This window comes from Beta vulgaris, chromosome 6, assembly GCF_026745355.1.
Source record: "Beta vulgaris subsp. vulgaris cultivar EL10 chromosome 6, EL10.2, whole genome shotgun sequence".
Taxonomy (NCBI): domain Eukaryota; kingdom Viridiplantae; phylum Streptophyta; class Magnoliopsida; order Caryophyllales; family Amaranthaceae; genus Beta; species Beta vulgaris.
In genome coordinates, this window is record NC_079207.1 from 33,365,178 (window position 1) to 33,388,324 (window position 23,147).

The 23,147-nt window shown below is 35.3% G+C and overlaps 1 protein-coding gene across 1 annotated transcript; it reads left to right on the top strand.

The window, feature by feature from the left end:
• Positions 1–14,048: 14,048 nt before the first annotated feature.
• Positions 14,049–14,905, top strand: LOC109133721 (uncharacterized). Its single transcript, XM_048646969.2, has 3 exons — positions 14,049–14,072; positions 14,262–14,502; positions 14,664–14,905. Exons 1-3 carry the CDS (start codon positions 14,049–14,051, stop codon positions 14,903–14,905), a joined length of 507 nt encoding a protein of 168 aa, XP_048502926.2.
• Positions 14,906–23,147: the final 8,242 nt, after the last annotated feature.

The window sequence follows — 23,147 nt, forward strand, 5'->3', positions numbered from 1 at the left end:
GCAGTTAGATACAAAAGTGAACCAATCATGCCTCTATATTTCGTTTGATCAACACTTGTTCCTATGGAATCTTCATCTAATCTAGTTGAAGTTCCCATAGGAGTGTGATTTATCTTTGAGTTTTCAAGACCATATTTCTTTAGCAGTTCCTTTATGTATTTTTGTTGGTGAATAATTATTCCTTTTTCAGTTTGCTTAATCTGTAACCCAAGAAAGATATTTAACTCACCCATCATACTCATTTCAAATTTATTACTCATAAGATTTGAGAATTCTTTGCATAATGTTTCATTTGTTGCTCCGAAAATGATGTCATCAACATATATTTGAACAAGTAATATGTCAGTTCCTTTCGATTTTAGGAACAAGGTTTTATCCACCTTTTCACTTTTAAAGTTGTTTTCGAACTTAATTAGACATTAGTATTTATAGTAGTAATAACTTAGAATGTGGGATTAAAACATGTATTAGTGGTAAAACCATTATCCTATGATGTTCCTTACTCGGAGGAACACGTTCCTCAATGATCCCATGATCTTCATGATCACTTTTAAACGTGGGAGTGTTTTAAGTTACTTGCTCCTTAATTTTAGCAACCACTTCAAGCATTATTTATAAAATCTGATTTAATTAAAAACATTTTAAAACCGAAATAAAATTCTTTTACCAAAAATATTATCATTAAATTATTTCCGTAAAAAACCGAGAAGTATTTTTATTATCTTTGGAAAAATAAAATTTTTTCCTTAAAAAGATTTTCGTCAAAATCAGATTTTTCCTTAAATAAAACGATTACCTAGATTCTAGGCATAATTAACTCAACTGACATTAATGTACCGTTGTAATGCTTCATTCTAAGTCCAGTTCCTTTTAATTTATAAGTTTAGCACCAATTCGTCTGTTCCTTACAAAGGAACCAACGATCATTGTTATTCGAAATTGCCATAGTTCTTTACCATTTTCACTCGTTCCTTTACAATGGAACTAGAGACAAAATGTCTCGCTTTAGTCTTCTTTCTCCAATGCTGCTCCAGTACCAAATATAGAAACTTCTTCACTTAGTCTTCAAAATCCAAACTTGATTTTCTTCCTTGACTTAGTATTCTCTTTGTTCCTTGTATTGATACCTTGAAATTCACTCACTTAAACAACTTGTTAGTCGAATACTTCGTTTGCAGCTTTTTTTTTCCTTCGTCATCATCAAAACAAGGATTCAACAAATATCATAATATTTTCAATAATGGGCGAATTAACATATTTTGTGTGCGAATTAACATATTTTATGTGCGAATATAATTGCACGGTACCCATTTTTTTTTCATTTCCTCGATGGAGCAAATTAAACATATTTCCGTTTTCTCAATGGAGGAAACGAAATAGATCTTCGTTTCCTCCATGGAGGAAACATATTTTACCGTTTTGTTTCGTGCGTTAGTGGCGAAAAACTTTAAAAATTAACCACATTCCGTTCTGGTGATGCTGGCGACGTTGACGGTTCTTCACCAGACATTGTGGTGCTCCTGTGGTGTTCTGGCAATGGTGGTCCATGACAATGAGCCATGAGGTGGTGCTTCGGTATTGGAGGTGGTCTGTCGGTGGTAGTGGTCGGGTGGTGGTAGTGTGAGAGGTGAGAAAGTTTGGTAAAGTTGGATCAGAGGTGAGAGAATAAGAATACGGTGAAAGGGGAGGCTCTGGGGGGGATTTAAAGGGAAAATATGGGTGATTTTTAGTAAATAAGGACGACAAATAGCGATGGGGATCTAGAAACATAAGAATTTTACAACAAGATGTACACTAAAGAGAAATCTTAAAAGATGAGGATGGATGACCCTAAATTGGTTGAGCATTCATCTAACTGTGACTCAATAGTGATGCGACTCAAAAATAAAAAAGGATTGATTTTCATCTTTGGAATTAGGTTAGATTGATTTTTTTTAAAAAAAACTCCTTGAACGACCATGACTCTACATGAACGTAAACTGAAAAAAGCACAAAATTGACCACCACAACAACTACATTATTAAAAAAATGAGACACATGAAGCGTGCCACGCAGCATAGGTGCGCACGGCACGGAGCCTGTGCTTTTGGCGTGAGAGTTGTTTTGGACAATTCCACATAATTTCTGCACATGATGACTTTTTGACAAACTATATCATAATGACAAATTAATTGACAGATTTTATTAGGACTTTAAACAATAGTCAATTTGGTGAGACAAATAGGTTGCACCCCACGCACTAGAATGCGCATAGCACAAAGCCTATGCGTCCGGCGTAAGAGCAATGTGCCAGGCGCACATAGGTGGGTTTAGCGCACCCCCTCGGCATGCATATTGTCAATTCGGCGAAAGTTAAGACTATAACGACGATTTTTAAACGCGATTTTAGGTGCAATACATATCACCATTTTGAGAAATTAATAAGAAGCAAAAATAGCAATCACAAGCAAATGTCACATAACATGGATGCAAAAATTTCTCAACGTAAAGTCCAGTTATGTGTTTCAACTACGGTCAGGTTTGGATTAAGGATAAAAAGAGTTCATGACTAAGAGATTGATCCCACGCTTTGTACCTTTTCTTAAAAAGGTGGCAATGTGTAAGACACATTCCAGTTCTCAATTCAGGAATAAGAAAACAATATCATGGTTGTGTAGGTTTGGTTATGACTAAGATCCAACACTATAGTTCATGAAGCTTTTGGAAAGGACAATTTATCAATATCTAATTAGGTTTATGAGTCTTCCTTTCAAGACTTGTTGGCGTCTTCAAAAACATTCTTAAATAAAACCCTTCAATGAGGTAGTCACATATGCACTCACACCATGAAGGCGAATAAAAACACGCGCCTATAATTTGACGACATCATTGGAGGGGGATTTGAAACAATGTTTTAACAATTGGGTGAAACTTGACAAATTCGATTTATTCTCTTTTTTATGATTTTGAATAACATATTGTTATGCATATGCATGGCTATTTATCTGGGCCACTATAAGGAAAATCGTCCTTAAAGCAATAGCGGTTGTTCTATGCGTGAGGCCACCTCCGAAAGGTTTGCGCTTTATCCTTCCACAAAGCTTCCTGAGCGATAGTACAATTGGATATAGTCATAAGCAAACTTACCCAATCATGGCATCTTTTTCTTGTTCCTGACTTAGAGACTAGAATGTGTCTGACACATGGCCATCTTTTTAATCAAAGGTACAAAGCGTGGGATAAATCTCTTGATCATGGACTGGCCATAGTTTCAAACGTAGAACTGGACTTTAGGTTGAGAACTTTGCATCCATGTTACGTGCCATTTGCTTGTGTATGCATCTATTTCCTATTATTGCTTTGTAAAAACATTTGTATGTACTGCACATAAAATCGGCTCTAAAATACTCTCATCAAACTTCCGCCAAATTGTATGTCGAGGAGCAATGAACCGCAGCCAATACATCTCATGCAAATGCCAATTTGGCCATCATGCTGGTGAATAGTGTCTTTAGTTGCATCTCAAAAATTATAGAACTAATCAGAACTACGCCCAAATTGCCAAATTGCATGTCGGGGAGAAATGTGTCAAATGCACCTCTCTTGCACCTTACGCATAGCCTTTGCATCGCGCAAATCATCTTTGTGTGGCGCGCAGCCTATGCATCTCATGCTATGGTCAATTTGGTCATTATAATGGCCAATTTTGCATTTTTCAATTTGCATTCTTGTAGAGTCATGATTTTTTTGAGGGTCATTTTGTCGAAACAAATCTCACCTAATTCTCAAACATAAAAATTTATCTATTTTTCTTTGTGATTTAGATCACCCTTGCGTCTCATTTAGATGAACGATAATGATAACTTAAGGTCATCTTCCTTTTATCTTTTTATCCTTTTTGGGGGTCAAGCCGGATACTTTCATGATCACAACAGACTTATCCTTTAGCTCTCATCTTTTTCAAAACTTTCCATTATTTTCGAAAAATTTATCCTTTATCCTCTCATATCTTTTTGCCGCATCTTTTCATGTGTATATGATTTAGGGTTTTTAGCATCCATAAAAGTCCATACACATAGTAATTCTAAACCCAATAGAAGTCCGTCTAATCCAAATGTGTATGTATTCATCCAATTTCACTCCAAATGTCTATGTTCATCCAATTTCACTCCAAATGTCTATGTTCATCCAATTTCACTGCATGTTAGGAGTATTAACCCCATCTTAGTTCATCTAACTAAGAAGTGTAGAGTCATTAGAGTTCTTCTCATCTTAGGTAACTAGATTCCGTAGAAGACCATACGTAATAGAAGTCTAAATCCATTAGAATTTCGTCCATCTTAGGAGTCTGGGTCCACTAAAGTTGATGTATCATATTTTCATATAGTATTTAGGTGCATTTCAATTCCATTTTAGGAGCATTTAGGTGAATTGTAGTTTGTAATTGCAAATAGTTACATAAGATGTGAATCATTACTCTTTTTACGCATTTTTGGTGTTCTTTGATGAATTTCAGGTATTGAGAACATAACTGGAGTGGAATTGGATCAGATTGAGTATATGGAGCAACTGAAAACAAGATACATTGATAAGGATCTTGTGGAACTTTGAGTGCAATTTGATGTTAAATTGAACTTGGAATTCAATGAAAAAATATGGAAATTGAGTCATGCCTACACTTTTGTCCATAACATTTTACACGGTAATAATAATTTATTAATTCCAGCGGCTTTGAAAATGGACTTGAAGAGCTTTTAAATGATAGGCTACACGGCCCAAGGCAAGTTATATTATGGGATACATGATTTTTCTAATTCGCACTGCTATCCTGAAGCCTATTACGCGTAGGTATAATTAGTCTTGTTATCATTCCTTTATCTTAATGAAAATAGGATAGGGTGACGAATTTGATTATTTCAATTAAGGACATGAAATTCTCCACCAGAGTAGGTATAATGGATTGTTAGAAGATTAGAGTGTCGTGTTTAATGTTTTTATTTTTCATGATTTCAAGGGAGTACGTTTGATTGCATATTAGGAAAGTCATAGATATTTGGGAGATGTTTATGGTATTTCATAGGGTGTAATTTTCCTTGTGAAAAATTAATTTGTTAATTTGGGGTAGGAATTATTATTGTACGAAGCATGCTAATTTTGGGTAGGTATTATTATTGTAAAAATGATATATCCATTAGGACTTCATTCATACTAGAATCGTCCTTTGCATTCCATAGTCCATTGTTCATACGCTCCACGAATAACTAGAGTTCTTAGGTATTTAGTAGTCTCATACATTCACACTACAAGTGATCTAATTCCCTCTTTTGGGATATGTAGGCAGCCTTTTATAGGTTCGAATGCATATATCGAGGCATGCATACATACATTAGGTCTAGGTGCATCGAAAAAAGTCATGCATACATGCATTTGGTTAAGGTGCATCCAAAAACGTCATGCATACATACATTATCTATGTGCATCCAAAAGTCCAAAAAACCATGCATGCATATAACAATATACACTACAAGAAAATTCGCCTATAGAGGCAATACCTTGAGGCAACCAATTTTTTGTAACCTCTAAAAGTGTTTTTTAGCATTAGTTAATTTTAATTGCCTCTAAAAGTTGTTTTTAGCATCAGTAAATTTTAGGTTGCTCCTAAAAGTACTTTTTAGCATCAATGAAATAATGGTTGCCTTTAAAACTATTTTTTTAGCATCACGAAAATTTATGTTGCCTCTAAAAGTAGCTATTAGCATCAATGAAATAATGATAGCCTCTTAAACTTTTTTTTAGCATTAGAAAAATTTATGTTGCCCCTAAAAGTAGTTTTAGCATTCATGAAATAATAGTTGCCTCTAAAAACTTTTGTTACACATCAGTGAAATTTAGGTTGCCTCTAAAACATCTTTTTAGCAATAGTAAAATCTAGTTGCCCCTAAAAGTAACTTTTAGTATTCATGATATTCATATCACCCGTAAATGTTTTCTTTAACATCAATTGAATTATGATTCTCTCTTAATGCTCTTTTGAGCATTATTGAAATTGATGCGGTCCTTAGAAGCTCATCCATTACTACAAATCACCTTTGGGAGTAGACTCCATATTATCTTTAGTGTCGCCTAGGAGGCTATTATGTAACTACCGACTCTAAAACTATTTGGAGTTTTAGAGCCGCCCCTTTGAGGCGACACATGTGTTATTATGCAAGTGGCCTAATATTTATGAGGCGACACGAAAAATATATTTGAAATTCAAACCAATTAACTTAGCTAACTGATCTGATTTTTAACTATAGTTGGATCAATTAAGTATAAATTTGGAAAAAGAAAACTCTGGCCAAACTAATTGATTCGATTTTCTTGGTGTAACCATATTAGTTAGTAATATTCTAAAAAAAAGATGTCATTTTCAATTAACAGCAAGACGACTTTACAATTCATCTAAATGCTTTCCTTCATTCTTATTTTCCCCTTCAAGGTATTCTCTGTATACAAAGTGTACCAAAATCACCATTACTATACATCAACTATGACTAAAAACACACCCTGTAAGTCAGGGGAACAAAAATTAACTTGACGATGATGTTGTTGAGCTTGTTGAGCAACATATTACTGATTATTCCATTGTGGGGCATGAAATCATTATCAAGCAGGAGCACACAGCCTTGTTAGAAGATGGGGGTGCAAGTGCAACAGAGGGTGTAGACTGTACTTTCACAACACCTAATATTAGGAAAAAAAGCATATATGTGTATCAATTTAATATGGGGAAAAAAAACTACTCTAAAATCTATAATTCCAAAAATATAACACTCATTAACAAAATAAAATTAAGGAAAGTGCACATACTAAAGGAATCATATGAAATCATAACAAGAGAGAAAGAGAAGCGAATAATATTGTAGTTTGGATTGCAAAAGAGGGTCATTTCTATCAAGAGCTGAAATAGTATGAATGCTTTTGTAATTAGGAAATAAAAATCTAATTTTGTATGATAAGCTAGAAATATATCTAGATTAGAACCTCTGAGCAATGTATATATGACCATTAAAAATAGAGCATTTCATTTTTTTGTTTCTTGCAACCCATATAAACAACTAATAAAAGTAAGTATTATAACGACTGGACTTGTATTTCGCGCCTCTATCTTATGACACCCAAACTGCTGACCCTTGCACCTCTGGCTGGTAGTTCTAAAGATTGAAAGGAAACGATACAACTGTATGTACTTAAAATTTAGAAAATTATATAAAATTTAAAACTCTATTTACACCCAAACAATATTCCGTTTTGTTATGTATTTCTTCCCCGAATATGCAGGTTTGATATTCAGAGCTCGGAATTGGAAGTGAAGCGAGATTATGATGTCGTCGTAGATTATGGATTAAGTTTGTGTTTAGATAGCTGATTCAGGAATAGTTATTTATATTTCGTTGTATACAATATTTGGGAATATTAGTCGAGTTATTGGTGTAATAAAGGATATTTTTCCGCTACGAAGTAATTTATTAAAGAGTTAATATTAGTTTATGGTTATTGAGTGTGTTCCACTAGCAGCTTAAATGGAATCCTATACTAAAAGTTTGTTTTCTTTGCTCCTCAATTTTGATATTGGATTGAAGTGGAGATATAGAAGTTCATGGTAAAATTAAGGTTTGATGCCTGAAATCTTACGAGTTTGAGATTTTTATTTTATTGAAATTATTTATTTTCAAGTTTCGAGGACGAAACTGTAAATAAGGGTGTAGTATGTAATAGCCCAATTTTTAAGAGCTTTTATTTAAACGTTAAATATATTTATTAAAAGTTAATTATGTTTCGAAAATTCTTATTTTATTTTTGAGTTGTGGAGTATTAGTTTTATTTGTCGTTCTTGTAATATATTTGTTATATTAATTTTATGAAGTTATTAATATATTATTTTACATATCGCGTTTAATGAACAATTTGCTGATTTGTACTTACCCGATTAGAAAACTAAAGTCGGTCTTGCACCCTCTTTTGTCGGTTTAATGAAACAAAACCCCAACCCAGTTGTTTTCTCCCTCTCCGTGGTACTTTCCAAACCCAAAACCTCAAAGAAAATTGAAACCTCATGAAAACCCATCCCATTTCCCCTGTTCTTCTCTCTTCGCTGTGACCTCGTCGTACCTCCCCTTCAATTCGTCGGCGATTTGCCGAGCTTGTCGGATATACCGCACCACTCCCTCCTCCTCTGTTTCGTCGCTGCTACTGTTGTTCGTGGGTGTCGTACTACGTTGTTGTTCTTCGTGTGTCACGTCGCACCACGCTGGCTTCACCAGAACTTCTCTCCGTTGCTGCGTCGATGTTGTTGTTGTGTTGAATCAGTGTTGTTGCGCCCTTACCGGTGATGGGTCACACAACGCTTGTTGGTTGTGCGATCGTGAAGGTGGCTCTGCTTTTATTTCTCTCTCCTTTCATTGTTGTTGCTGCCACCAGTGCGTTCTCTCTCTCCCTTGTTGTCTTGTCGGTGTTGCTGCCACTTTTGGTGGTGGTCGTGTGTTGGTGGTTGAAAAATACCAAGGTATTTTCTTCTTTTCTCATGTGTTATAGTTATTGTTGTTATGGTTCCTGATGGTCGTTGGTGGTTGTGTTGTTGCTCTTATTGTGACGTTGTTGCTACTGTGTTGGTGTCTTGTTTTGTTTTCCGTCCCCTGTGTTGTGGTTGTGTTATTGTTGTTGTTATGATTGTTAGTGTGGTTGCTGTTCTGGTTGTGATGGTTGTTGGTGTGGTTGTGCTGGTTGTTGGTGTGGTAGTGCACTGTTGTTAGTACACTGTTATTGTTGTTGTAATGTTGATGGTGATTTATTAGTTCTAAGTGATGGGTAAGTTTGTAGGTAAATCTGAAAGTTAAGATAATGTCTTTTAGAAGTAGTTTCCTATGGCTTCTAATTCAAGGATATAATATGGTATTCATATAGTTGTTATATGTGAAATTAAGTTTAGTTCGTTTAGTTTGATGATTTAGAGTTGTAGTTAATAATTGAGAATTGGAGGTAATTCCTAAATTGAAAATTGCTTATAGATTCACTTTATAGTTTAGATTAGTTTAAGGATAGTTATTAATTATCGTTACTGTTATGAGGTAAATTGTTGGAGAACGATTATGAAGTTTGAGTCTCATTTGGAGATGAAGATTATTGAAGGAGGTTGTATAGTTCAAATCTGGAATGCGTATGAGGTAACTTTTATGTTCAGTAAAATCATTTACTCATGCCCTTCTGTGTGTGAATCTCTCTGTTTTGTTTTTGATAATTGAGTTTGTACTATGGTCATAGTTATGAATGTGATGATTCTGTATGAATATGCAAATGTTTTGCTGGCTTAGTTTATGAACTGAAAATAGTAAGTGGGAAAGGTATGGGTGGAGGATGGTTACTCTTTTGATCTGATACGCTCAGCTACGCTCCATAACGAACCTTGGAGGTAGCGTTTGTCCAAAGCCTGTACTTGCCACTGATTTGTTTAATAGAGTGAGCTATGTCAGCGTTGTAACGAGATGAAAGTGATTTGAGAAATAAAATATTTATAACAGGCTGAAGTAAAGGTTACGAGTTTCCACTCATTTTGGAATTTTATTTGTTTTGTATTTCTTCCGTTAATTTGCAGATTTGATATTCAAAGCTCGAAATTGGAAGTGAAGCGAGATTATGATGTCGTCATATATTATAGATTAAGTTTGTATTTAGATAGCTGATTCAGAAATAGTTATTTATATTTCGTTGTATACAATATTTGGGAATATTAATTGAGTTATTGGTGTAATTAAGGATATTTTTCCGCGAAATGATTCATTTAAGAGTAAATTGTTGATTATGGTTGTCGAGTGTGTTTTCTCTAGCACTTTGAGCGAATGAACTTCTTGCAAGTTATTTCTATTCCTATAACTTAAAACCAAATAATCTACCTTGAATTATCCCTTTCAAGCGAATAAATGAACTTTTCTTAAGCTATTCTTTTCTCCGTCACTTTAAGCGAATGAACTTTTGTGTTTGTTGCCTTCTACAAGTATAAAGACATCGACATCGGTAAATATAGCGTTATTTTTTAGGACTACGACAACGAAAATCCATCATTAATATGGTACGTAACTCTTAAGACAACAACATCGTCAAAATCTAGCATTAGTCTTAAGCCTAATTCAACATCTCTATATCTTATGAGCCGGAAATAGCGCATAATATCCTTTTCACATACCCTTTCATCTTGCATATATATGTTTCTGCAAACTTATGCTTGTTTAAGGTTGCAGAGCATCTAATAGCGTTCTTCGTCCGTACACGAATACTTTGACTTTCAATTTTACAAACCCCGGTCAAAGTGGGGGGATTATGTAGACGTATAATTGGTTCTCCCCATTTGAGTACCTGACGATGATAAATATCACGGTTTTAATCGGTTCGATCAAAGGGAGAGTCGTCCAAAAAGTTAGGCCCAAAACCATATTTACTCATTTTAAATATTCAAAATCCAATTTTAATGCCCGATTAATTATCGCTAATAATTAGTTGTATTTTAAGCGTATTATTTAATCAAATTGAGCCTAATTATTTGCAAATCCCAATTATTATTTAAGATAATTTTTTTTTTTGAGGGGAAAGAGAAGTGCATTAATCAAGGGAAAAAGAGTCCATGAGTACACAAGGGGTAACATCACTAGGACAATGACGTTCCCAACATTGCTCAACTCCAAACGGCACTACTCTAGCCAGATTATGGCAATAGTATTCCCATCTCTTTTGTCATGGCTAAAACGAATGGAAATAAAGGTGTTACACATGGAGAGGACATCACCCAGAATGGTATCCAAATCTGAAAAATATAATGCAGCCTTTGAGAGTCTAGAGGAGACCACCTGCGAATCTGACTCAAAAATAACATGGGATAAGCCGTGCGAAATAGCCAATCTTACGGCTATATGAACCGCCTTACATTCGGCCACCTCCGGGGGCCAATAGGCACGACATCTTCTAACCGCCACAAAAACTACTTGCCCACTCGAGTCACGAGCCACAACTCCTAAACCAACCCACCCATCATTGCTTATAGATGCATCCGCATTTAGTTTAATCACCTCAGAGGGGGGAGCACACCACCGAGTTGGAATGCTTCCTATAGGCCTCGAATTGCTCCCATAAATTCTCATTGTATATTGATTAGATTCTTCAACTTGCCTTTGGATTCGTTGGTTACAGTAACATGTTGGCTTTGATTTTCAAATACCTTCTTGTTTCGCACCGCCCATGCATTCCACATAATATAGCTGCCTTTTTGAACAACTTTTGAATCAAGGGAACTCCATCTTTCAAGTGTTTCGCACATGCCTTTATCTTCGATACCTTGCAACAAAACACGGCAACCCTATTCTTCCCACAAACTCGACACACTCAAGCAAAAAAACAGCATATGATGTTGAGTTTCCACATGGACTAATCAACACGGACAGCAAGGATCCTCTATAAGATGTCGCCTATAAAGCAGCTCCCTTACCGGAAGCGAGTTGGTGCATGCTCGCCACTGAAAATGACGAATCTTTGGCGAAACCTCCAAGCTCCACAAGATGCCCCAAGCTCTATGAAAATCCTCCAAATTACCTCCTTTCCCGAGCATGTACGCCGTTTTCACCGAGTAAGCCCCGTCTTTAGAGTAAGCCCATGTCAACTCATCCTGCAAATCTCTTGAACTTAAAGGTATAAACATGATACAACATTGGTCTCTCTCATTAAAATCTTGTTCCACCACCTCTATTCTCCACTCTTTTCTAGCCTCATCAATCAAGTCACCTACTACATTTAACCCATCCACACGACTGCTTTTAATAAATCTTCCCTCTTCATCTCCAACCCAAGGATCCCCCGATAAATCAATCTGCTTCCCATTCCCAACTCTCCAGAGTAAGCCCTCCATCACTAGACTCTTAGCTCCCCAAATACTACACCACGCATAGCTATTTGAAAACCCTAGCCTCGCCAAAAGGATATCACCATAGGGGTAATATTTCGCACTGATAACACAATTGGCAAGAGAGTGTTTATAATGTATCAGGCACCACACTTGTTTTCCCAGCAGAGCATCATTGAAAACCGCAAGATCTTTAAACCTCATCACACCCATACATTTAGGCTTACACATTTTTTCCCAGCTCAACCAGTGCATTTTCCTTCCTTCACCTCTCCCTCCGCACCAAAATCGAGTCATCCACTACAAAAAAAACTAAATATAGAGGCAATCCAAAATTGCATCTAAATATACATCTGTAGCCTCTAATGGTGTTTAGAAGCAATTTTCACGCTGCCTCTAATTAGTCCGTTGCTAATTATAGGTTGCCCCTAATGCCACCTTTTAGAGACAGACAAGTTATGTTGTTGCTAATTGTTGGTTGCCCCTAATGCCACCTTTTAGAGACAGACAAGTTAAGGTGTTGCTAATTGTTGGTTGCCCCTAATCCCACCCTTTTGAGGCACAAAACTTGAATTGTTGCTAAAGCCACTTACATTTAGAGGCGACCACCAGGCAGTCGCTAATTATAGGTTGCCTCTAATGCCATATTTTTGGGGCACACATGTTACATTGGTGATTAGACCATTTATATTTAGAGGCAACCATAAGTTTGTCTCTAATTTTAAGTTGCATCAATTGCTTAGTTTTTGGGGCACACAAATATTGTTTCTAAAACCACTTATGTTTAGATGCAACTATAAATTTTGCCACAGATTATATTTAGATGCAATTACGTTTCATAGGTTCAAAAAACATTTAGGGGTATTTATACATGTTGCTCCTAATTATATTTAGATGCAACTGCAAAATTTTATAAAATAGCTTTTTAGATGCACCAAATTTTTATAATGATATTTAATAATAATGCTACGTAATTTTTAATATTATTTATTTATTTACTTATTTTGCATAATAATTCAGAAAATTAACATAAATGGAAGAAAGAAATTATAGATTATCAAAGAAAGAAATATGCATTTATATAAAAGTGACCACTATACACAATCCAAAATAATATCCATAGATGGTGAAACATAATAACCTAGAAAGTTTTAACATAATCATTCCCGTATTCTAAGGAGCCAAAATCTAAGTAACTTAAGCTATATAATAGAGATGCACCATATCTGCCAATCTGTTCCTAAAAGTATGTGCCTAAAAAATCTCCTAAATTTGCAACTGTTGTACATCTTCACTAATAGTTATAAGCCGGGCTTAGTAATACCCTGTAACCTCGTCGTCACTAACACTAGTATCACTAACAATCTTTATGATCTGATATTCTTCGCTTTCATAAGCTAGAGCAGAATATCCATCCCCTTTCAAGAGCTCTATGAGATGATCATCACTGTTTTCACTTTCACTGTCCTTATGCATGTCTTCTTGGTCAAAGATCATGACCCCGTTGTTCGTCCTCTTCCTGTAAGACCTTCTTCTAGGAGCAACCAATCCTGAGTACAAACCAAAAAGATCCAGCATTAAAATACAGAAATAACATATATAATAAAAAGACAAATCACTGTACAAGCATGAAACCACAAATAGATCACCCAACTAGCTATGACTTCTAATATCAACTCAAATCTTATAATCTAGCATTCCTTGTAAAGATTTCAGATAAACTGAACATTCCACCAATACTTGCAGCAGCTATTAGAAATACAATGCCGCATAATAACAGTGAATTCAAATCCTTAAAATCCTTAATCTCGAATGTCGAACCATGATTTATATGATAAAGCCAAAACCATCCTACATTCCGCAAAATCACACACATTTGGGAACTTAAATTATCAACTACTACCTGGAAACACCAACAACTGCAATCAGAAAATTAAACCAACCATTGCCTAACAACTTAATCTAAGGGATCATATTGTCACACTCCTAACTTACACTTCTTAACTCAGGATATAATCTCCTATCCACAGGGGATACTGATGAAGAGATCAAAGGGAAAACATAATGTAGAAATGGAGTATTGGCCTTGTAGAAGTGTAAACTGAAGGAGCATGATGGTCTTTCCGGTTTGGTGGAAACTAAAATGTGTAAATTTGCTTTAATGTTGGTACTTTATTTCGATTCTCTAAGGATCGTTTTCATTTTGTCCCTGCTGTTCTGTTTCCTATTTGAAGCATATGTTACAGTTCAATGTAAATTGAATAGCTAAAAACATTCTTATTTGTGAGGAAATTATCTCACATCTGAAAACTTTTTTTTAACTACAGTTGTCTAAATAAAACATTGCTCTTTTTAGCTTACTGGAACTTATGATTCAGTGAACAGTGGGTTTGGCTCTGCTCCAAAATTTCCAAGACCTGTAGAGACCCAACTGATGCTTTATCATTCCAAAAAGATGAGGGATTCTGGAAAAGGTGCTCGAGCTGATGATGGTAGTCAAATGGTATATTTTACCTTGCAATGTATGGCTAAGGGAGGCATCCATGACCATGTAGGAGGTGGATTTCACAGATATAGCGTGGATGAGTATTGGCATGGTTAGCTCTACACTATCACGTTGTTTGGTTTTGGTTGCTTGTACTTAGGAGAATTCTTACTAACATGGAGCATGAAGAATTCTTCAAATTTTTTTGAGGAAAAAGAGTCTGTATAGATAGACATATTGTGTCTATTTACCTATTGTGGTTTTGGTTTGCAGTTCCACATTTTGAGAAAATGTTGTACGACCAAGGGCAGTTAGTTAATGTTTATCTGGATGCATTTGCAATTACAAGAGACTTGCAGTACTCAAATGTTGCGAGGGATGTTCTTGATTACTTAAGGAGAGACATGATAGGGCAAGAAGGAGAAATTTTCTCTGCAGAGGATGCTGACAGTGCAGAGACAGAAGGTGCAGCAAGGTTTATTTTCCACAATAACTCTAGGGATCTAAAAACTTAAAGCAGAAAAAGGTCACAACTTTCAGAGGTTGAAGCATATATATATATAGGAAAGAAACTCAAAGGTGTTCACGCAGGACTGCAAGACGTGCTTTTTCATATTGCAATTTCACTTCTCCAGCTAGTCCTAATACAGCAGCCAGAAAAGACAAAGAAACTTACAAAAATAGAAAACAACAAAACCATTTAAGGACAAATGTTATAGGTCATCATCATAATTAAATCAAACAACAATTATATCAACTATATAAATAAAGATGCTAAACATGGTATTGAACCTTAGAATGATGCATAAAGAACACGCTTATTTCCCCCTTGATCCCAAAAATTACCTTCTGGAGGTCAAAGCAAAACATAGAATTACTTGGATAAAGGCATCATCAATTTGCCAAATATACTTCAATCAACTATATATATATATCAAGACTAGATAAGAACCCTTACAAGGACAATTTGGAAAACTAGATCAAAAATCATAGTCTTTCTGAACTTGGGAACAGTCATAAGTTCAGAACGTTAATTCAAGTTATAAACTTCTGAAGCAGATCCTTTGATGAGTCGCTTAAGTTCTTAGTAGACAAGAGGTCAACAACAACAACACAACACAACAACAAACAACAACAACAACAAAACACACCACCACCAACCACCACCACACAACAACAACAACAAAACAACAACATAATAATAATAATAATAGAATTAAAGGGACGTAATTAGACCTTCTGATTTGAAAAAAAAAATTATTAATAACTAAATTGAACCAAAAAAAATACTTTATACCTTCAGAATCATCAACCATCTTCTCCTTCCCCTTACTTCCAGCCGCAATTTTCGGGGATGAAACCCTTGCTTTCTTGCGTTCCTTTTCGTTGACCAGTTCGCTCCCCTTTGCTGGAAGGGCACAAACAATTTGCCTACCTTCTGCAACCTCTTCTGCAATGGTTCGCATGACTTTGTCGAAGGCTGCTTTGGCAAATAGACTCATGAATGGCGTTGTTGATTCGGTTCCCCTCAAAGAAAGATAAAAATCAAGGAATTTTCTTTCACTGATATTGTCGAAACAAAGTTTCAACCATGCTTTTCGTTGTGGATCTTGTTCAATTTCATAAGCAATTTTTAATGGTGTTAAATCTACCATTTTTTGGTGTTTTGGGGTTAGGTTTACCGGAAAAGGGGAGGGAATTGGTGTTGTACAGGACCGAAGAGTGGAGGATGCCGAAGGGAAGGAAAGGGAAAGATGAACCGGAAAAGAGGATGGGGATTAGGGTTTAAAGGGAATTAATTAAGGGGTCATATAGTTGGTTTGGCAAAGGGAAGGGGAGACGTTATTAGCAGGTTTGTTTCGTTAAGGCGGGAATCTAATTCAGAATTAAAAAAATTTCCCTCCTTATGTTTTTTTTTATATCTTTGATTTTTGTTTTGAAAAACTTTGAAATTATACCGTAAATAATTTATAAGATTTTAGAGAATTTTTATATTTTCTTTTTTATACAACAGATATTTCGTATCGGGAAAAAATATTCATTTATTGTTCCTTATGAAATAAAGGACATGTTCTCTTCCGTATAAAACAGCTGAACTGAACTGAATTGAATTGAAATTGTATTAAATTGAATTGAATTAAATTCAATGTAATAAATATATAAATAATATTCAAACAATAATAATATGAATATTAAACAATAATTATAATGATAAATAATAATAATGAATAATAATAGTATTTTGGATATTTTTAAATGATAGTTATAAATAAATAATATTAATAATCATAAATTAATAATAATAATAATTAATGATACATAATAATGATAATTGCATCATATAAAAACCGTTTTGACGCGATTTTATTGGTTTATGAGATAAAAAACGTGGGTTTATGTGTGCTTTTGACCTAAACCATGTTCATCCTAATAATAATAATAATAGTAATAATAATGAGTAATAAAGCTACAATAAACAAAATAATATATAGAAACAACAACAAAAACGATAACAATAATAATAATATTTAACAAAATGGTTATATAAAAAAGATTGGAGATGAACTGAACTGAACGATTGGAGCTGAGTTGAACTGAAATGAACGAAACTAATATATACTTGGAGCTGAACTGAACTGAACTGATTTATGCTTAACTCAACTGAACTGAAAATTAGTTGAGGAGACAAGGCCCTAAGATAAATTTCTGCACGATCACACGTTGTCATAATATTGGCAACAATTGAATATTTTCAGAATTTTCTATTTGAAGCAAATAATGCATGTCATCACCGATCACTTCTTAACAAAGACTAAATTTATTGATTTATATTTATTATGAGCATAAGTTGCCAATAACTCTGTTATGAAGATTGTATTAATAACTACCAAACTAATTTATCGACACATGAAATGTCTTACCCTAATAAATTGATCGATTTGATTGAGTCATGAGTGAAAGTTAACCAATTAACTTGTGCATAAATATTCATCATTGTACTGGCTCCATTTAAACTTCTTTGTTGTTTTGATTGTGGTTTGAATAATTACCGCCTATAATTCTATAGCCTTTGATGAGGAGCTTAAGATTATGCACCAGACCCTGACATGGTGCGTGGTTCTTGGTTCATGATAGATGCCCTTATCTTATTATTGTCATGTCTTCTATCTTTACGCACCAAATTAGGTTCATTCAAAGATGGAGCGAGGTTGTTGGTGGTAGCCCGGTGTAGTTGGCCTAATCATACGAGGATGGTAAATCCGAGGGTCAAGGGTAATTGGAAGATTTTGATTATAACGAGCGGTTATGATGGTGTTGTTTCACATCTACGTACTAGGTAATTTCAAGGTGTTGGAATTAAGAATTGGAGATATATATTTGAGTATATAATTTGGCTGTTGTTGTGGTGAATTATTTCGGTGTTGGCGGAATTTGTTGATCGTCATAATATTGGTGATTCGATTTCATTTATTTAGAACACTCACTCACAAATCACTTAAAAGAAACTTTACAAATCACATTATAAATAAAAATCACGCAAATCACTCAAACAATCAGGAAACTTTATCTCTATTTAAAATAATAATTAAATTATTACTTTCGTATAGTGTTTCCTATATGTAATAAAACTTTTACATTAATAGAATTGGACGTATCTTAATCTATTATATAGTAGCGATTAATTATCAAGGTAAAAAGGTTTATGTAAAATATATATCATTCAAGAATTAAAGTACAAAATATCTCTATTATATAACGAAAGGGGGAGAGCTATGGTGTCCCCGAAATGAAGAGACTATATGTTACCCCCTTCCCATTCTAAATTACAAATTTTCTTACAAATCAAAGGTGGCTTAAAACAAAAATACCAATTATAGCACTACGAAATCAGTAAAGTTTGATCATTAATATCAGATGACTAAAGTAGAGTAGGATATGTTTGTGTATGTAAGGAAGGTAATAATCAAGTTTGTGACACGGGTCATTTTTACATTAATAAAATTGACGTAATATTTAAGGCAAAAGTTATTACTCCCATCTCGCAATAGTTAATTGTATATTTGCGTTAAGCAAGAATTTTTATAAATAAAATATTCATTGAATATTTTTTAGTATATCTAAACAATACAAAAACTTCCATTACATTTTAGCATGACATCGATCAGCTACATCAGTCATTGAACGCACGAGTCTAGAAAATTGGAAGAATTTAGAATTGGAAAATTGAAATCATAAACTCACATGCACCTTAATTAAGATAATTTGTGACATAAAGAAGTAAAAAGTAAAAAAAATAATCCATTGATAAATAATTTAGATTAAACCCTTGTCAATTTTCCTAATTTAGAGGAAGAAAACTTGGTAGTTTATTTGGGCTTTGATGAATAATTAGTGAATTGAATGGCCCTTAACTTAAAGTATGCACTAAATGGGATTTGGTTTATGGATTATTTAATGGAAATTTGAGTGTGTAGCTTGATTATAAAGGGATTGGTTTGTTTATGAATGTGGTATGAATATGATTGGTGTGAGTAAGAAGATTGGAGGGTGTTCTCTACTGTCTAGTTGGTTCCTTTGATATAATAATTGGGTTGGGCTGCTTTTGACACTTTAGATTCGGCTCGCTAGTATATAGATGGCAGGGGGCATTGATGTATCCAAGTATGCTCACTGTCCTGTCCACAAGGCAATAGCCACAAAAGACTATGCCACTCTCCGTAAATTATTGTCTGGCCTCCCCCGTCTGTCTGATCCCGCAGAAATTCATTCTGAAGCAGCCTCGTTGGCTGAGGAAGAAAAGGCTGATGCTATATCGACTGTGGTCGAGAGAATGCATGCTTAGTTTGGTCATTTTTCCTGTTCATCTGACTTCGAAGTTTTTTGAACAATGTAGAAACAGAAAGTTTGGAGTAATATGCTTGTACTTCTTTCAGTCTGGTTTTAGTTCTAGTTAACAGTCATTTAGGATCGAGTTATTCTGAAAAGGCTCTTTTGGTTACTATTGAAACTTTGACAATTATATTGTGTATGGTTTCTGAGTATGATTGTAGCTTAACACGAATCATATGATTGACACTGAAAACAAACATGAATCATAGCCACCCATGTTGCTTCAGCTTCTTGTGCTTTCTGTAAAATCAATTTCTCATAGTGTGTGAATGTTTGCAGAAGGTGATTAGCTATGAGACATTTGTTTAGGAAACTGTTTTTTTCCTTCTATCAGTATCAGCTGGAACTGACCCTAGGTTCAGACCACTGTTCATGTAGGATTTACTCGGCTTCAAAGGATAAAATATAATAAACAAAGGGTCTGTATGATTTCTTCTTCGCTCGAAAAGTTCTTTCTTTTCCAGCTTAAGTATTGATTGTCAGGGGTTATAGCCTTACAGGTATAGAAAAGGAACCGGGAAGAACTAGACTGCCTTACTAGATTTATTATAAGGCTATAAGCCTATAACATTTATATACTAGATTTATTATAAGGCTATAAGCCTATAACAGTATTATAATTGAAACTTCGACTCGTATTTTCTGATGGAGATAGTGTGAGTGTGTGACCCCTATTAGACTGAGCATCTACCTGTTATAGATTTACACTATTTTTGTCACTAATGTGATGGCTCAAAAGACTTGCAGCAATTCTTTTAACATTTGTAGCATATCTGATTATCATAAAATGTTAGATTAGATAATTGATGCTTTATTTATAATCATGGCTAAATTATTCATATACTTGGATCAAAGGTAGGACAATATGGAATCATATAATCGTGACTGGATGCTATGCAAGAAAAATGGCCCCAAGTATAAAACTGGTGTGAAGAAGTTCTTAGAGTTTGCTTTTACACAAGGAAAAGGAAATCAAGTTGTACCATGTCCTTAAGTGAAATGCAACAATGAGAGGAGGAAAACAAGGCCGAAAATAGAATTAGATCTGCTAAAGTTTGGGATTGTTAAGAGTTACACACGTTGGGTACGACATGGTGAAAGCTTTGAATGCCAAGTTGATGCAAATGCTTTAGATGACTCGCATAAAAATATAGAGCATAATTATATGAGTGACATGTTGTATGAAGCATTTGGAATGGCGACACAGAAGTAGATGCTGAGGTTGGAGAAGCTGTGGATGCAAAGGCTAATGTTGGTATTCGAGGAGATCCAAGTGAAGAAGCCAAAACATTTTATAAATTAATGGAAGACCTTGAGTTGCGTTTATCCAGGCTGTAAAAACTTTTCAAAGTTGTCCTTTCTGCTTAAGTTATTTCACATAAAGTGCTTAGGGGGATAACAGATAAAAGTCTTTCTATGATTCTTGATCTTTTCAAGGAAGCATTGCCGGAGAATAACACTTTGCCAGAATCCTTCTACGAAGCTCAAAAGACGGTGAAGAAGTTGTCCTTAACTCCATCAAGATTGATGCTTGTCCCAATAATTGCATGCTATTTTGGAAAGAGCATGCTAATGCGGATGAATGTATAAAGTGTCATGCATCAAGATGGAAAAAAAAGGAACAAGGGAATGGAAATCCCACTACAGAACCCAATCCCAAAAAGCTTCCATGTCAGACAATGAGGTATTTCCCTTTAATACCCAGCTTCAGAGAATGTTTATGTCATCTAAAACTGCCGCTAGTATGAGATGGCATTCAGATGAACGTCAGAGTGACGATGGGGTAATGACACATCCAGCCGATTCAAAAGCTTGGAAATCATTTGACGATAAGTATCCATCTTTTGCCTCTGAAACACGAAATGTTCGCCTTGGTTTAGCAAGTGACGGCTTCAGTCCCTTCAGGAATGGACATATTCCCCATAGCACATGGCCAGTGGTTCTAATACCATATAATTTGCCTCCATGGCTTTGCATGAAACAACATTCTCTGATTTTGTCCACGCTCATTCCAGGCCCTAAGGGACCTAAGAAGAATATTGATGTGTATCTCCAACCTCTAATTGAGGAACTTAAGTTGCTGTGGAATGTTGGTGTGGAGACGTATGATGCCTCAAAAAAAGAGAAGTTTAGGTTGTTCGCTTCTTTGTTATGGACTGTTAGTGACTATCCTGCTTATGGTGATCTCTCTGGATGGAGTACGGGAGGAGAAAAAGGTTGTCCTACTTGCAACAGTGACACATCTTCGGAATGGCTAAGAAATGGGGGCAAGTACTGTTACATGTGTCATCGCCGTTTTCTACCCATTGATCATGAATGGAGGTACGATGGGGCATCTTTTGACGGCACACATGAGATTAGACCAAAGCCAAAGGAGTTAACAGGTGAGGAACTGCTTGAACAATTGGTGGATGTTGAATGTGTTACATCCCTTGAGACTCCTACTAGGAAGAGAAATCGACGCAAAGATAAAAAGAACAAATCCAAAGCAATATGGAGAAAAAAGAGCATTATCTATGAGTTGTCGTATTGGAGTAGTCTTCTAGTGCGTCATAATTTAGATGTGATGCACATTGAGAAGAATGTTTGTGAGACCTTACTTGCTACGTTGCTTGACATAGAAGGGAAAAGTAAGGACAATCTGAATGCACGACATGATTTGAAGGAAATGAAAATTAGAAAGTCCCAGCATGCTAAAGAACGAGATGATGGTAGTTGGGAGATTCCCCCGGCTCCTTACACGTCATCCTTGGAGGAAAAAAAGAAGCTATGTACCTTCCTGACGAGTGTCAAGTTCCCTGATGGCTATGCTTCTAGAGGAGTGTCTGACATTTTGTTCAAGATACATGCAGGATATTGAAACACAATTCAATAAGGAAGATAGAGTCTATGACTGTGATGATCATGGTGATGCTGAGGATCGATTACCCATTTTTAAGACAAGTGGTCGAGCGGTCGGGAAAATCACACCTCGATCATTAACAACACAAGAATGGGAGGATCTCCATTTTTATGTGCTCAATAATTGTGAAGAAGTGAAGCCATTCATTGAGTAAGTTTTAGTGTTCTGCAATCAAACCATCTACATATATGCTAAGTTTGTAATTCACCATTATTGTCCTATTTTGCACTAGTGAGTATGAGCGTGAAGTTTCAAACACAACAAAGATGACAATCGCTAGGAAGCGCAAGTTCATTCAATGGTTCAAACATTGAGTAAGTTAAAATAACGAGAAATTTGCCTCCCTCATATGACAAAGATGTCTACCTATTTACGTATATAAGTTGGAATAATGTTTGTTGCAGGTGACTTCTTTAGCTCAAGAAAAGCATCCTGCTGTGACTGAACATTAACAGGCCTTAGCGGATGGCCTAGATCGTGTTGTAGCGACAATGAACAGCTACATGGTAAATGGTTGTATGTTCCGCACAAAGGACAGTGAAATGGAAAGAGAGACACAAAACAGTGGGATTGTTGTGTTGGGGGAAAATGATCTTGAATATTACGGTCTGCTGCGCGAAGTCATTGAAGTACAGTACACAGGAGGAAATCGTGTCACTTTGTTCATGTGTGATTGGTGGGATGTTCATAGTCATGGCCGAGGAATAACTAAAGATTGCTTTGAATTCATCAGTGTCAATATTGAAAGGTGTTGGGAAATGATCCCTACGTTTTAGCTTCACAAGTTGGGCAAGTGTACTATGTTCAGGACGTTGCGAAGCCAAATTGGAAGGTTGTAGTGAAGGCAAACCCAAGGAACTTCTATGACGTTCCTGAAATACTTGTCCAAGATAGCATTGGGGAAACAACGAAAGTTTAATGCGTTTGGCTTTTTTTTCTAAATTGATCCATTATAGGGATTTAAT